At 51.4% G+C, this 15,621-nt stretch overlaps 1 protein-coding gene across 1 annotated transcript; it reads left to right on the top strand.

The window, feature by feature from the left end:
- The first annotated feature begins 293 nt into the window (after positions 1 to 293).
- On the top strand, positions 294 to 14,262 carry LOC116955568 (thread biopolymer filament subunit alpha-like). Its single transcript, XM_032976706.2, has 10 exons — positions 294 to 1,622; positions 4,240 to 4,451; positions 6,388 to 6,448; positions 7,013 to 7,108; positions 9,091 to 9,267; positions 9,989 to 10,114; positions 11,319 to 11,432; positions 11,960 to 12,066; positions 12,459 to 12,946; positions 14,080 to 14,262. The coding sequence occupies exons 1-10, from the start codon at positions 678 to 680 to the stop codon at positions 14,100 to 14,102; spliced, it is 2,349 nt and encodes a 782-aa protein (XP_032832597.1). The 5' UTR covers positions 294 to 677; the 3' UTR covers positions 14,103 to 14,262.
- Positions 14,263 to 15,621: the final 1,359 nt, after the last annotated feature.

Below are 15,621 nucleotides of genomic sequence, written 5' to 3'. Positions count from 1 at the left end.
TGACGAAGCCTCTCGGTGACAGAAAAATCCATTACATTTAATCACACTGGAATTCCAGGCACCACGTTCCGATTCATGATAATAAGGGCTTAAACACTTCTGTGCTCGATTTGCCACGTTGTCACCGATGGAAGACATCGGCACGGGTTTACGAAAAATTATGTCGAGAAGCAGCATTCGCCGAAGTTCTGCCGAGCTTTGCCGATACGTTGACAGTCCAGTGAAGTTACACGGGTCGCCGTGCCATTTGTTGAGCAAAATTTATACGTGCGCTTGTAGTTTCATTAAATGGCAAACTATTTCATGGCGTGGTGGCGATGATGCCATGGTTTTTTGGGCCTCATGTCATAGGGAAATTTAGCCCGAGGGTTCCAAATCACGCGTCCCCTGAACCCACCTGCAAATACAACCGCACGTGGGGATGTTAATCGCACAATTCCCCGCACCCCTGCCAAGGCCACCTGCACGCACACCCCACGGCCCCCGTGGTGGCTACCGCGATGCACCCCGACTCACACCCCCTCGCACACTGACTCGCCGATATAAATGCGGCCGCACTCTGTGGCCCCCCTTACTTGGTGCTCGGTCCGGCAGTCCCGCATCTCTAATCTCCCTCCCATCGGACCTTGGTTAGACACTTCTCCGTGCCTCCTGTGATCTCTCGCCACCTCCGAGAGATGGAGAGGGTCGCCACCGCCGTTGCTGGCGGCGCAAGCGTGAGTGGCGCCAGCCTGAGCAGCGCCAGCTTGAGCAGCGCCAGCGCGAGCAGCGCCAGCGCGAGCAGCGCCAGCGCGAGCAGCAGCATGATCGGCAGCAGCGCGGTCGGAAGTGCTGCGATCGGCAGTGCTGCGATCGGCAGTGCTACGAGCGGCAGCAGACTGATCGGTGCTGTTGGCGGCGGTGCCGGCGGCAGTGCCGGTGCCACGGCCGCGCACGCCAGCGCGCGGTCTGTGCGTCAAGGTGCCGTCTACACGGGCAAGGGACTCGCTACGCTGCGGCAGAAATCCTTTGGCGCGGGACAAGGCGGATTCGCCTTGGGGACCGGCGCCGGGGTCACGGCATCCCGGATCGCCGGTTTCGGTGCCGGCAGAAGCAGCGGCGGCATTGGCCTCTCCAGAGTCGCCGGAGGTGGCGGCATGACCGGTCTGGGGGTCACGGGTGGCTATGGCTTAGGGTTTGGGTCCGCCCCCCTGTTTGGGGGGTACATCGGTGCTATGCATCCGGGCCAGCTGGGACCTCTGGGGTCCGGTCCGGCGGGGATCGTGCCGGGAGGCCTGGGGATCGGATCGCGGGGCACAGCCTCCGTCAGCGCCCTGCACAACATCACCGCGCCGTTCCGGTCGCGCTTAGGCAGGCCAATCTCGGTCGGGACCTACGGCGTAAACCCCTCGTGGGGGAGCGACCAACCGGGCAGGGGGCCCGCGGGCATCGTCCCCATGGGGTCTACGCCCCTGGGGGGAGCCGCTCCCGTCGGGGGAGCCCCCCATGGCTTCACCACCCTGGGGCTCCCGAACATCGACCCCGCGTCCTTCCCGCCACTGGACATGGTGCAAGGCCCGCGTCTCCGTGAGAAGGAGGAGCTGCAGAAGTTGAATGACCGCTTCGCCGGCTTCGTGGACAGGGTGAGGCGGCGTCTGAGTGGACACTATAGATTTTTTTACTATGTTTATTTCACCAGGTAAGGCCCACCGAGCTATATAGCTCTTTTTCAGAAGGGCTATCACAAATGACAGCTCAATGAAGCGGCCTATCGTGTGGAAATTTATAGCGGCCAAATACTATAAACACATGTTGATTCTACATGTGGAGGGAAAAACCTTAGGACCCGGAGAAAAATCCACGGGACCACGGGCAGAACGCGCAAACTCCAAATATAAAACAGGCGTCAGGGTCGGGATCAAACCCATGACCTCCTGTATACCAGGTAGTTATATCTCGTCACCGTGACATCACACTGGGGCACTGACGTGGCCCAGCGGTAGCATGTTCGCCACTTGTCGAGCTCAACAACTGCCCTGGTTAATACCGCGGGTGTGAATCATAAAATATTACGCGCCGTCTGCTTCACACGCGGACGTTAAAGATCCCATGACATGTGCCGGTGTCATGGTCAAAATGTTCCAAGAAAGTTTTAGAAAGCTACCAGAAAATTACATCATTGGGTAAAACAACATGGGCAACATTGTGTCCCAATGGCAGATGATGCTCGTCTGTGAAACATATCACCATCATGATGGCCTTGTGCTCTTGGAATGGTGAAAATTATAATTAAACCAATTACGCTAATTTCTGCTGCTGCTGCTCATGCTGCCCTTGTGCCATTGAAATTATGAAAATTCTCATAGTTAAGTCAATGGGGGAGGGCATCGCTAAATGTATGCCGTTGTCTGAAAAGTGCCACAAAAGTTCACAGTTTTAGTCACTCCACAGCATTACATGTACAGGTGTGCTCATATACACTGTACACATGCGTAGACATTATTTTTGCTATTATAAATTCCCAGGTGTGATGATATCAACAAATTCTAGGAGCTATCACGTGTGGCCAATATCGCCTCTGAAAATTATCTAACAGCTTAAACTCGTGGTTTACCTGGCAAAAAAAAACTCAATAATATTGCCATATTCACATTGACTGAGCGGAGCTGTAGAGCCACCAGGAGTGAGGCTAGGAGCTCTGTGCAGGCCAACGTCTGGAGGCCATCTGTGAAAACTGCAGCCACCACAATACCTCGCCATCACTTCCTTCCTTCTGCACAGTCTACGTGTGACCTCCAAGAACAGTTCCTACAGCCCCAGCATCATCATCACCACTACCACCACCGCTGCCACCATCTCGCTCTGGCTCTTCACCTTGTTATCAAGTTAACAAGTCCTTTAAGGACGATGACTCTTACGGTCCAATCGCCACAACCTAGCTTTGGGTCTTCTCTTCCCCTTGGTCACTGACCCCTGGGTGCCACTCCCAACAACTGCCCTGGTGATGTGTGTGTGCGTGTGAGAGCAGTGGTGAGTGCATTGCGGTACAAATTTGGAAGATCCCCAGTTTAATTCCTGGCCATAACTAACATTAGTGGAAAGTGAAATCAGAACCGATGCTGGGCTTAACTTTGGTCGCCTCAGGCTGCGGTGTGAAAACATTAGCAATGGGGGGGAGGGGGAGACAAAAAGGCTGGGCGTGGTGTTGGCCACAACAACCTTTGGTGCATCGTCCCAGCCGGCTATAAGGGGGATATTTGACTTTAAATGCGTGTGTGTGAATGTGTGCATCTTAATTGATGCTTCTTAACATCACTTGTCCCAGAATCCTATCAAAGGCTATACTGGGGATCTTTGTATTTTTTTGCAGCGTGTGCTGCACTCATCTATGTGCATAGCGAGGGGAGTGGTGCCTGGGGGGGTACTAGCATCTGCATGAGGCTGGGGGCTCAGTCATGGGTTTTGTGAATTCTGCGATTTGTCCAAATTTTTTGTTACAAAACCTTTGAGCGAGTGAGAAACGCAGGACGTGCAGTGACAGTGAACTTCAGAGGCACTCTCACACACATTTACACACACGCGTTTACACACACACACATTCACAGACACACACATTTAGGGGCTTGCACACATACGCGACGTCACACGAGCACATACTTACACACGTTCACACAATAACAACCGCCATTCGCCACTAAGTGGCGGTGACGTCACCACGACGCTTGTGCCACACACACACACCCATAGATATGCACACCTAAAGATTCACACAATTACTCTCGCGCACATTCACAGACAAATACACACAGACACCAATACACTCATACAAGCAAAAGCAAAGAGAAAAAAATCCCCACATAGCCTTAATAGGCTGTTAGGGCAAGTGCTGTTAGTGAACTCCTATAAAGGTCAGAATCGCACACTTGTGAGGGGATGGTGTGGCTAGTACCAAGCCCGGCCGCCTTTGTCTCCTAGTGTTAATGTTTACACACCACACAATTTAAGGTTGGGTCAACCGATTGGAGACCTAGAACCGCTTCAGATATTCGTCACTGATATTGGCTGTGAGCGGATATCAAACTGGGGTGGCCGTATTCGTGTCACTTAGTGGCAACCACTGTGCCACCGCTCCCAATACACACACACACACCCTTACACCGACACACACATACAAACCCTTACACAGACACACGCAGCATGCCCGGCGTTCCCCCTCCCATGCTGACCCTAACTCTCCCTCACCGCGTGCGTGCGAGTCAGGTGCGAGATCTGGAAAAGCGCAACGCCATCCTCAAAGCCCAGATTACCATGTACACCAACTCGGACCCCACGGGCCCCGCCAACACGGCCGTGGTGATCGGGGCCATCACCAGCTCGTACCAAGGCCAACTCGACACGCTGATTGCCAATAAGACGGCCCTGGTGTCAGAGAGAGACCACCTCCAGACCGCCATCCAGGAGTACACGTTCAAGTGAGGACATTGGTCTGACATTGGGGGGTGGGTGGTGAGGGGCGGCCGACTGGGACGCAAAGCCGTGAGAGATGCAGAAAATGTGTGACCAGAGAGAGGGCTTAATTTGTCGTGGGAATATTTGTCACTGGTAGACTGCAGAAGGACTATGCGGCTCACAGCCAGAGCCATAGCGACAGATATACTGGATGGGGTGTGTCGAGTGGGGAATATTTTCTGTGCCACCGGCCTGGACAAATGTAGTTCAAGTTAAGACCCGAGAACAAAGCGCCTCGAAAGCTTTACACAACTTCAAGGATGGCTCGTGAAAATTACAGAAAATAGCATGGTTGTTGCCAGAAGAATGCCTTCAGGGACTACCTTGTACGATGAAGTTGTACCTTTAAGTCAGGTTCTCTCATGCAGTGTTTCCATGGCCATTCGAAACCAGATCCAAGCTGTGCCGGCTGGGATTGGGGCTTCCCGTCCGTAATGGCTGGGCCATCCCTCTCCTTCCTCTCCATAGCCAGAAGGAAGTGAAAATAAATCTGAAAAAATCTACTCCGTTTCATGATCATTGAGGTAGTTTGTTATTCCAAACTAAAATTAAAACGTAATTTGTTGCCATTTATTTTTTGCTACATTTTGGCATTATTTTCTGGAAAACTCATAAATATTCCTGGGAATGCCTTGCCAAAACTTTTAGAATAAGTCAACTTTAAAACATCGTGTAAATACCAAGTTTTTAGTTTTTTTAACAACTCCCATTGTCTTGCAACTCAGAATTCTGGGAGAAATCAACTCAACCCGTGTTGGCCGTCTCATGTAAATGAGGCGACCGGCTATTACAGGAAACAAGGCCGGCCACACCGTGCCAATTCACCAACCTGGGCAGCCAATTTCAAGTGGCTGTGGGAACGCAGCATGGTCCCAGATTAAACAAGTTAGGATACATATTTCATGCTCATCGATTAAGTTAATGCCTTCCAACATCAGCGGCAGTATATTAAATTAGCTGTGTGGTAGCTCGTGGAAAGCAGTCAGGGCAAAATGCCTTCGCAGGTTTTTAAATAGTCCTTTGTCCTGGTTTGCATCTCCAAAGTTTTGGGCAACCCTTTGATCAATGTAGTCGGTTTTTAATAACGCGAGTCCATACTACCATAAACACTGTAAAACTTAGAAAGCGTTAAAAAACTGACCTAAACATTCTCAAATGTTTCCATTCCTACACCACCCAGCAAGCAGCCAACCAGCCAATATTGTCCGAATCTTTTTTCCCCCCCAAGCCCCATTACTCGAGGTATGTATCTATACTCATGTCTCAACCGTGGCAGCTAAAAAAAAATACAGAATCCAAACAACAAACAGCTGCATTGGCCTCATGCCCCAGGGGGTTCACAATGGCCATGTCCGAGACAGATGCTGATCTGGCACCATCGAGATCCTGGGTTTTAGCCGGCCGTTATTAAACCGGGCTTTCAAGCGGAGCAAGTTGTTGGATTCAGCCCAGTAAATTACCTTAAAAAAGTCCTGTAATTAAATTGGCTTGTCTCGGCTCATCATTGTCATCATCATCATTGCTATCATTATCATCAGGGTAGGGTTAAAGATAAGGGTCAGGGTTTAAGATCTTCACTAGATTCAGAGTTTGGAATAAGACCGTTGTTTGGTCACGATTGCAGTCAGGGTTGGATTCAGGGTTAGGATTGAGGTCAGGGTAAGGGTTATGATCATCGGTAGAGTCACAATTATTGTCATGGTCAGGGTTAGAATCTGGGTAATGTTGAGGATCAGGGTTTAGATCGGAGATCAATCAAGATTACAGTCAGGGTTAGGGTCACGGTTTGGGTAAAGCTGATGTCATGGTTTCAGCTAGGGTCAGGGTTGTGTTGGTTTGGCCCCCCACCCTGTGGTAATTATGCCCCCCCCCCCCACCTTTTCTAATGACCGTGCACAGGTACGAGCAGGAGAACGAGGTGACGCGCACGCTGGAGGCCGAGTGGAACACCCTGAAGGACGTACGTGATTGCGCTGTAGCCATTATACGAGCACGATATTAATAGCACGACAGCTCACGTGCTGAAGCCCCAGCACGATGGGGATAGTGTCTAATAAAGTTTTTTGGGTCAGATCGTCTAAACATGTTGTTAAACCCACCACCTGACAGACAATTATTAAGGTTTGACATGTAAATAAAACGTGCCAATTAGTAACTACTTCAACACACCGGTACATTGGAGAGTAAATCACATTTACAGTTCGAGTGCAATGTTTCGTTGGTGATAACCAGCTTCATCAGGCGATTCGCCAGTATTGTTTTGGTCATTTTAGAACCGATTATCCATCGTTTATTTTTAATATGAACAATAGCAAGTTATTTTGTACCTCTACTGGCCTACTCTTGCACGCTGGCCAGGCGGTCTTGGAAGAGGCGTCAACACCCACACTGGACCCCACCACTGATGCCTAACGTGGACCAGATACACATTCACAAACCTGGGCCATTGTTCAAACTGACTGCCGCGCCGAGAGATCGAATCCGGCAGGCCGCTGACCACCGACACGCCGTGTCCACCCCGCAGGAGGTGGATAAGACGTACGTGTCCATCGTGGAGCTGCAGACGAACGTGCAGGCGGTGCAGGACCAGATCACGCTCACCAAGAACATCTACACGGCGGTGAGCACACGCCGTCCTCCTCACCGCACCGCCAATTAGTGCCCTTCACTAACCAAGGCCAATCAGGGTGACCACGCTAATTAACCACCACGAGGCGACCATCGTGAGGTAATTAGCTACCGTCATGGGGCTAACGAGGGTGACCACGTTAATTAACCACCACGAGGCGACCACCGTGAGGTAATTAGCTACCGTGATGGGGCTAACGAGGGTGACCACGCTAATTAACCACCACGAGGCGACTACCGTGAGGTAATTAGCTACCGTGATGGGGCTAACGAGGGTGACCACGCTAATTAACCACGAGTCGACTAGCGTGAGGTAATTAGCTACCGTGATGGGGCTAACGAGGGTGACCACGCTAATTAACCACCACGAGGTGACTACCGTGAGGTAATTAGCTACCGTGATGGGGCTAACGAGGGTGACCACGCTAATTAACCACCACGAGGCGACTACCGTGAGGTAATTAGCTACCGTGATGGGGCTAACGAGGGTGACCACGCTAATTAACCACCACGAGGCGACTACCGTGAGGTAATTAGCTACCGTGATGGGGCTAACGAGGGTGACCACGCTAATTAACCACCACGAGGTGACTTACTGTGAGGTAATTAGCTACCGTGATGGGGCTAACGAGGGTGACCACACTAATTAACCACCACGAGGTGACTACCGTGAGGTAATTAGCTACCGTGATGGGGCTAACGAGGGTGACCACGCTAATTAACCACCACGAGGCGACCACCGTGAGGTAATTAGCTACCGTGATGGGGCTAACGAGGGTGACCACGCTAATTAACCACCACGAGGCGACTTACTGTGAGGTAATTAGCTACCGTGATGGGGCTAACGAGGGTGACCACACTAATTAACCACCACGAGGTGACTACCGTGAGGTAATTAGCTACCGTGATGGGGCTAACGAGGGTGACCACGCTAATTAACCACCACGAGGCGACTACCGTGAGGTAATTAGCTACCGTGATGGGGCTAACGAGGGTGACCACGCTAATTAACCACCACGAAGCGACTACCGTGAGGTAATTAGCTACCGTGATGGGGCTAACGAGGGTGACCACGTTAATTAACCACCACGAGGCGATTGTAATACTGTATATAGTTGTGTACTGTGCGTGTGTACTCTGATGTGTACTGCATGTTGTGTGTAATATATAGTTGTGTACTGTGCGTGTGTACTCTGTGTACTGCATGTTGTAATATATAGTTGTGTACTGTGCGTGTGTACTCTGTGTACTGCATGTTGTAATATATAGTTGTGTACTGTGCGTGTGTACTCTGATGTGTACTGCATGCTGTGTGTAATATATAGTTGTGTACTGTGCGTGTGTACTCTGATGTGTACTGCATGTTGTAATATATAGTTGTGTACTGTGCGTGTGTACTCTGATGTGTACTGCATGTTGTAATATATAGTTGTGTACTGTGCGTGTGTACTCTGATGTGTACTGCATGTTGTGTGTAATATATAGTTGTGTACTGTGCGTGTGTACTCTGTGTACTGCATGTTGTAATATATAGTTGTGTACTGTGCGTGTGTACTCTGATGTGTACTGCATGTTGTGTGTAATATATAGTTGTGTACTGTGCGTGTGTACTCTGTGTACTGCATGTTGTAATATATAGTTGTGTACTGTGCGTGTGTACTCTGTGTACTGCATGTTGTAATATATAGTTGTGTACTGTGCGTGTGTACTCTGATGTGTACTGCATGCTGTGTGTAATATATAGTTGTGTACTGTGCGTGTGTACTCTGATGTGTACTGCATGTTGTAATATATAGTTGTGTACTGTGCGTGTGTACTCTGATGTGTACTGCATGCTGTGTGTAATATATAGTTGTGTACTGTGCGTGTGCCGCACGTGATGTTGTAGTGCGTGTTGTGTGTAACACAGAGTAGTGTGCACTGTGTGCGTGATCGTGAACATTTTGCGCGTGCACCGTCTCCCGCGCGCCTCAGAGGGTCAAGGAGGTGCAGGCGGCGCTCGCCGGAGGCTCCTCCGCCGCCGTCTCCATCACGGTGGACAACTACGACCAGGCGCTCGACCTCTCCGCGGCGCTCAACGAGGTCCGCGCGCACTACGAGGCCCTGGCCGCCAAGAGCAAGGAGGACGCCTTCACCACCGTGGAGTCGCGGGTGAGACACGGGGAGGGGCGCTGCGGGGGGGGAGGGGCGCTGAGGGGGAGGGGCGCTGAGGTGGGGGGGGCGCTGAGGGGGGGGGGGCGCTGAGGGGGGTGGGCGCTGAGGGGGACGAGGGAGACATGAGGGGGGACATGAGGGGGGCCACGGAGGTGTTCGGGGTGACGCAGGGAGATGAGTGGAGACACGAGGGGGACATGAGGGAGACACGAGGGGGACACGCAGAGACATGGGGGTGCACGGTGAGTACGGGTTGGAGCAGCTCAGGGAGCAGTCGTGGCGGCTTAGCAGTACAGTACAACAGTGTAATTCGCTCTGCAGCCCCCTGCTCGCAACGTAAAAGCAAGTCAGTAAAGGCGCAGCCCTGAGATTTCTTGTTCACGCCACTGCTGGTGGAAGGGCCTCCGCTAGGAGCTCTAGACAAGTTCGTTTTTGGCCTACTCTTCCCCGCTGGCCAGAGTTCTTGGGAGAGCTGGGTTCCCACGCATTACCCCACCACGCGCGACTCATCGATACATTTATTGATTACAATCTCGTGCGCGCGTGCCCCTTCTGCTTGAGTGGATGGACGGTGGTGGAGAGACGGCGGCTTCGTTCGAGTCCGTCGAGTGAAGAGTTGCCGACGTGGGCCCCGCCGGTCTGTTGCGAACCCTCTCAATGAACCCCCCCCCACCACCCCCCACCACCACCCCCTCTGCTCCCAATCGTTGTCGCCCAGATCCACCAGGTGGCAGGCACAACCCAGACGAGCTCCATGGCCCTGACGCAGGCGAGGGAGGAGGTGCGCAGCCTCAAGTTGCAGACGGACACCCTCAAGCGCGAGATTGAACGCCTGCGCGTGCAGGTGTGGGGGGCGGTGGGGGGCGGTGGGGGGCCCTGTCCCACGCCTCATCCCAGCTGTTGCCACCTGCTGTCACACGCTCGCAACTGATCCCACCTGCTCCCGTGTGTTCCCACTTACTCCCCCCTGTTCCCACCTGACAGGCGTTAAGATGTTCAAACACTAAACAAAAACCTTAAAGAAAGCTGTCTCTGGTGTAGACCAATCAGTTTCAAAGACAATGCGTATATTGCAAGAGCATGTTTGTGTTTGCATGTTCACAAGCACTGTGTGTGGTTAATGCAGATAGTATTCCTTGCAAAAGGTATTTTTGGTGTTTGCACAGTTTAACACCTGTTTTATTTCCTGAAAGGGTAAAACCTATTCTTATACTTAGATACTGGCAAGAAAGGTCCCATGTTCTGATCCTACCTACTACCACCTGATCCCACCTACTCCCACCTGCTCCCAACTGATCCCACCTGGTTCCCATCTGATCCCACCTACTACCACGCGATCTCACCTACTCCCAGCTGATTTAACCTGCTACCACCTGGTTCCCACCTGATCCCACCTACTACCACGCGATCTCACCTACTCCCAGCTGATTTAACCTACCACCTGGTTCCCACCTGATCCCACCTACTACCACGCGATCTCACCTACTCCCAGCTGATTTAACCTGCTACCACCTGGTTCCCACCTGATCCCACCTACTACAACCTGATCCCACCTACTCCCACCTTCCCAACTGATCCCACCTGATCCCACCTACTACCACCCGATCCCACCTACTCCCAGCTGATTTAACCTGCTACCACCTGCTCTCACCTGATCCCACCTTATCGCACATGGTCCGAGGGATGGTCAGGTGGTCCGAGGATCGGTCCATCTTTAGAATTCCCTTCTGTCTCCCTCTATTCTTGAGTTCCTATGTCAAGCCACTGCTGGATGAAGGCTTTCCCACATCGTGCAGGTCGTGGGGGTAATTGGGACAATTCTTCACCACGCTGGTCGGTGCAGGTCAATAAAGGCAGGGAGCATGAACATATAAGTACAATACATCACAGAGATGGAGCGATGAAACAAGCTGATTTGCAAGAGCTATATGAATGTTGACATCGCGGGATCTTGAGGGAAGGCGAAGGCTTTGGGGAGGTCTTCAGCAATTGATTGATCACAGCCGCTAATGATAACGATGATGATATTTAACCGGCTTCCCCGGCAGAATTCGGAGATAGAGATCCAGGTTGCGGAGGCGGAGGTGAGCAGCGAGACCCACGTGGATCAGTACCAGGAGCGTGTGACGAGCCTGCGCACGGAGCTCGAGACCATCAAGAAGGTGAGGGGCTGGGGGTCCTCGACGTGAGGACAAGGCGAGGCCCTGACATTTAACAACCAGGGTGAGGTCTCAAGTGGGACCCTGAGACGGAGTCGGATTTCTGTTATGAGGGGCCTAAGGTTAATAGCAGGGATGGGCCTATGTATTACGTTTTGTAAAAAAATGATAGACTCATAAAAAAATATTAATTTACCTATGTAAAATTAACACATTTATTCAACTCAAGGTAAATTCATCAAACATAAATCACTCACTACACCAATTTAATCAAACTAATAACATTTTTTCAAGCTTTAGCTGGGGAAAAGTCATTAATGATATCATTATTCAAACACAAAATATTTCCGAGGGCCTCGCTACCATCGCTCAGCTGTTACTTCAGCACGGAGGACCTAAAGGAGGGCCTACAAAATATGAGGGCCTAAGGTCTTTTTAGGTTGTGGATTAATCCGGCTCTGCTCTGAGACCCTCTTGTTCACCAAAGTGGACGTGTGATGTAGGATTAACGTTGAAAATTAACATTGCAGAGAATCGCGCAGTACTCGCAGGAATACCAGAACCTCCTGGCCACCAAGATGGCGCTGGACATTGAGATCGCGGCCTACAGGAAACTCCTGGACAGCGAGGAGGCGAGGTGAGGTCCCAGATCTGTGTGTGTGGGTGAGACCGAGTCACGCCACGAGTTACTGAATCGATTTGCGATCTGATTCTCTGCAGCTCACCACCACTACATCATCATCGTTGTCACCATGTCTAGCACCATGGTGAAGATCATGATTATCTCCACCTTCATTGTCTTTGTTATATCATCACCACCACCATTGCTACCATAATCACCACAGCCATATCTTCCATCACCACATTATCAATATGATCATCATGATCACCATCACCACCACTTATTATTGATTACCACACCTCCTCCCCTAACATCATCATCAGTATTCATCATCAACCACCACCTCTATAACCACCACCAGTGCCATAATGGTAACCCTCCTCTTCTCCCACTCACTTTCCCTCCAGGATCAACAGCGGTGGCGGCATCACCGTCTCCATGGCCTCCACCACGAATATGGTCCCTGGCTACGGAGCCCTGGGCCACGGGGCCTACGGGATCCCTCTGGGGGGCGCCCCGGGGTCCTTCGGCGGGGACTTTGGCATGAGCGGCCTGGGGGGCGGCTACAGCGGCCTAGGGGGTCCTGCTGGAGGCGTCTACTCGTCGGGGGGTCTTGGAGGGGGGTACAGCATGGCTAGCAAGAGCTTTAAGTCAGGCGCAGCGTCCAGTGCTTATGGTCTAGGTGGTGGGTATGGTTTTGGTAGCATCGGCGGCGGCGGCGGTGGCATCGGCGGTGGCATCGGCGGTGGCATCGGCGTCGGTGGCTCCACTGGCAGAGCCATTGGGCTGGGAGGTGGTTACGGTGGTGGTGGTGGCGGTGGTGGCGGTCGTGGGGGTGGAGCAAGCTTCATCTCATCGTCTGCTGGGACGTCCTACGGAGGAGGCAGCAACTCCAGTGAGTTCCAATGGTCTGCGTTTGACGAGTCTCCCGTCATCGTTTTGAGGTCACGCAGCGTTTCCGATTGCGTTGTCACGATATGGTGATGGTACAAAGTAAGGCGCACAATAATCAAATCGTCCGGTTTGCGAAATATTATTAAGTCGTTATTATCGCTGATTATGTCATCTCTTTTGGAATATTCTACTTTCTGATAAAATATTCGCGAAATCATTTAGAATTGTAATGCACCACAGCAGTTGCTCGCTCTCGAAAAGAGTGAACGACTTAAGACGCGTGTGGAACCACAGACGAGTGGGAAGGCACCAGCCAGGCGGTGAGCCGGCGCTACCAACGATTGTCCAAGTTCTGCAGTCCTCTATATATTAAGATGATTTCAGTCAATTAATTGGGTGTTTACAAGTGGGAGGAAACCCAGAAAAACCTAAGCGCGTAAGGGTACAATGCTCTATTCCATACAGATGGAACAGGTTGGGTCCACTTTTGCTGTACCTCCTCATCCACAGTGCTGGATTACAGGCAGACCACCTTTAATCCAGGAATGTCTTTTTAATGTTGAGAGAGAGAATTTTGCCAAAACTAAGTGCAGATCTAAATTTTATCTTGCAATCATGTGACCAGGCTGAGATCATCAACTCATTACATTTGAAAACTCGGTTTAACCACAACTCACCCCATGAGTGTGGTTCTCTATGTAAGTCTGTGGATATCTATGTACTGTATGTGTTTTTCATGTAAATATGGGTTTCTGTGATTCCGCACAGGTTTCTGAGTTCAAGGCATGGTTGGGAGTTAACTTAGCTCATCATACCCCCGGGGTCGATAACATGAGTACTACTTTGTGAGGAAGTCAATGGTGCTTGTCCTATGAATATACTCGCTGCCACCATAGGAACATGGAATTTCCGCCACTGGGCTGTAATTGAGGAAATAAGCAGCCCCTCAATGCTCATTTGAGCAGGAAATCACTTCGACTTTGAATGATTCCGTGTGTGGTGGTTACTCGCTATACTTGAACGTAACCAAAACCAATCGCACACCCACCTGACCATGACGATCGAACACTGTGTAAGCAATGCTAATTAATCTCACACCACGTGACCCTGCTCGTTAATTACTGTCGCCCACAGTGCTCTCCTCCACGTTCATCTAGCGAGGGACTCCGCGCCCCCATGCTCCTCCTGCCTCGCACCCCCAAGCTCTCGGGCTCCCAGCGCTGCCAATACTCACGGCCCTCCTGTACCCACGTGGGCCCCCTGCTGGAACCCCCTGTGAGCCCCCCACCCGTGACAAATAAAGACACTTGGTCTCGAGCTGCCCTCTCTGTGTTGTGTCTGAGCGCTGTGTGTATTTGCTATGTCTGAGCGCTGTGTCTATGTGCTGTGTGTTGTGTATACAGTGCTGTATTTGTGTGTTGTATCTATGCTGAGTATATTGTGTTGTATGTATGTATGTTCAACTTATTTCACATCGTACGTAGCCAACCGTGGTGTTAATCGTAGGTGCGGGGGAAAGGACAACAATCTATGTGTGCTATGTATAATTGTGCAGTCTACTTCATATATATGCTGTCTATGCGCAATGTGTCCTTGACTTTACATCGTTCATTCTATGGCTGTGCTGTGTCTACACGTATTGTGTCCATGTGCTGTCTATACGTGTGTGTGTATGTGCTCCGGTTTGACAGCAGTCTCACTCCTAATCAGTCGGGCGGCATACACTTTTCATCGGCTACGTAACGATGTGTGGAAGCTACCTGGTCTGTCACTCGGCACGAAGCTTCGGGTCTTCTCGGCCAGTCATGGCCTCCCTTTTCTATGCTTGTGAAACGAAGACCCCTCTAATGGAACATCTGCGCCGATTACAAACATTTAGGCTGGCCTGCCTACGATCCATCCTGGGTTTAACCAGGCTGGATTGTGTGAGGAGCTCACAAATGCTTGAAAGATTTGGACACATTCCCATCAGTGAGCTCCTCCGGCAGGCAAGGCTGCGTTGGCTGGGCCATGTAGCCCGCATGCCCAGCCACCGCATGCCCAAGCAGCTTTTGTTTGGCCGCATAGAGGGGGCTAAACAGGTACGACATGGGCTGGAGATGGACTGATGCGGTACAGGAGGATGTGGAGCTGAGTGCACTTGCCGATCACTGGTACCAGCGGTGTCAAGATCGTCCTCTGTGGAGGAGGCTCGTGAAGGACGCTACTGCGCAGTTGGAGGCAGTCGCCCTCCAACAACAACAGAAGGTAGAGCGACGTTCACAACAACGAGCGGAGCGCCGGGCGGCAAAAATTCAGTAAGTTGGCACAGTAGGGGGTCAAGCTGGTGCATCTACCAGTCATCTTATCCAACCCATGGCACCTGCTGGGTCTGTCTCGTAACCTGTCAGCGAGCCTCAAAGTGTACCTGGCCTGGCACAGGCGCCGTGGTGACGTCACAGTCACTTAGTGGCGAATCGTGGTTGTGTTTGTGTAGGTGTCGATGTGAATGTGGTGTCGATGTTTAGTGTGTCCTAACTCAAGTAAGCTTCCACATTTCTGGAAGGCTCCACCAGGTCATGTTGGTGTGGCCAGTACCACGCCCGACCGCCTTTGTCTCCCCATTGGCGATTTTTACACACCGCACCAGGTACTTATTTGAGGTTGAGTTGACCTAGAGGGACACAAGACCGGCTT

The sequence above is a fragment of the Petromyzon marinus genome, chromosome 60 (assembly GCF_048934315.1).
Source record: "Petromyzon marinus isolate PM22_M1 ecotype Great Lakes invasive population chromosome 60, UKy_Petmar_22M1.pri1.0, whole genome shotgun sequence".
In the NCBI taxonomy this organism is placed as follows: Eukaryota; Metazoa; Chordata; class Hyperoartia; order Petromyzontiformes; family Petromyzontidae; genus Petromyzon; species Petromyzon marinus.
This window is presented reverse-complemented; position numbering and strand designations above follow the sequence as displayed.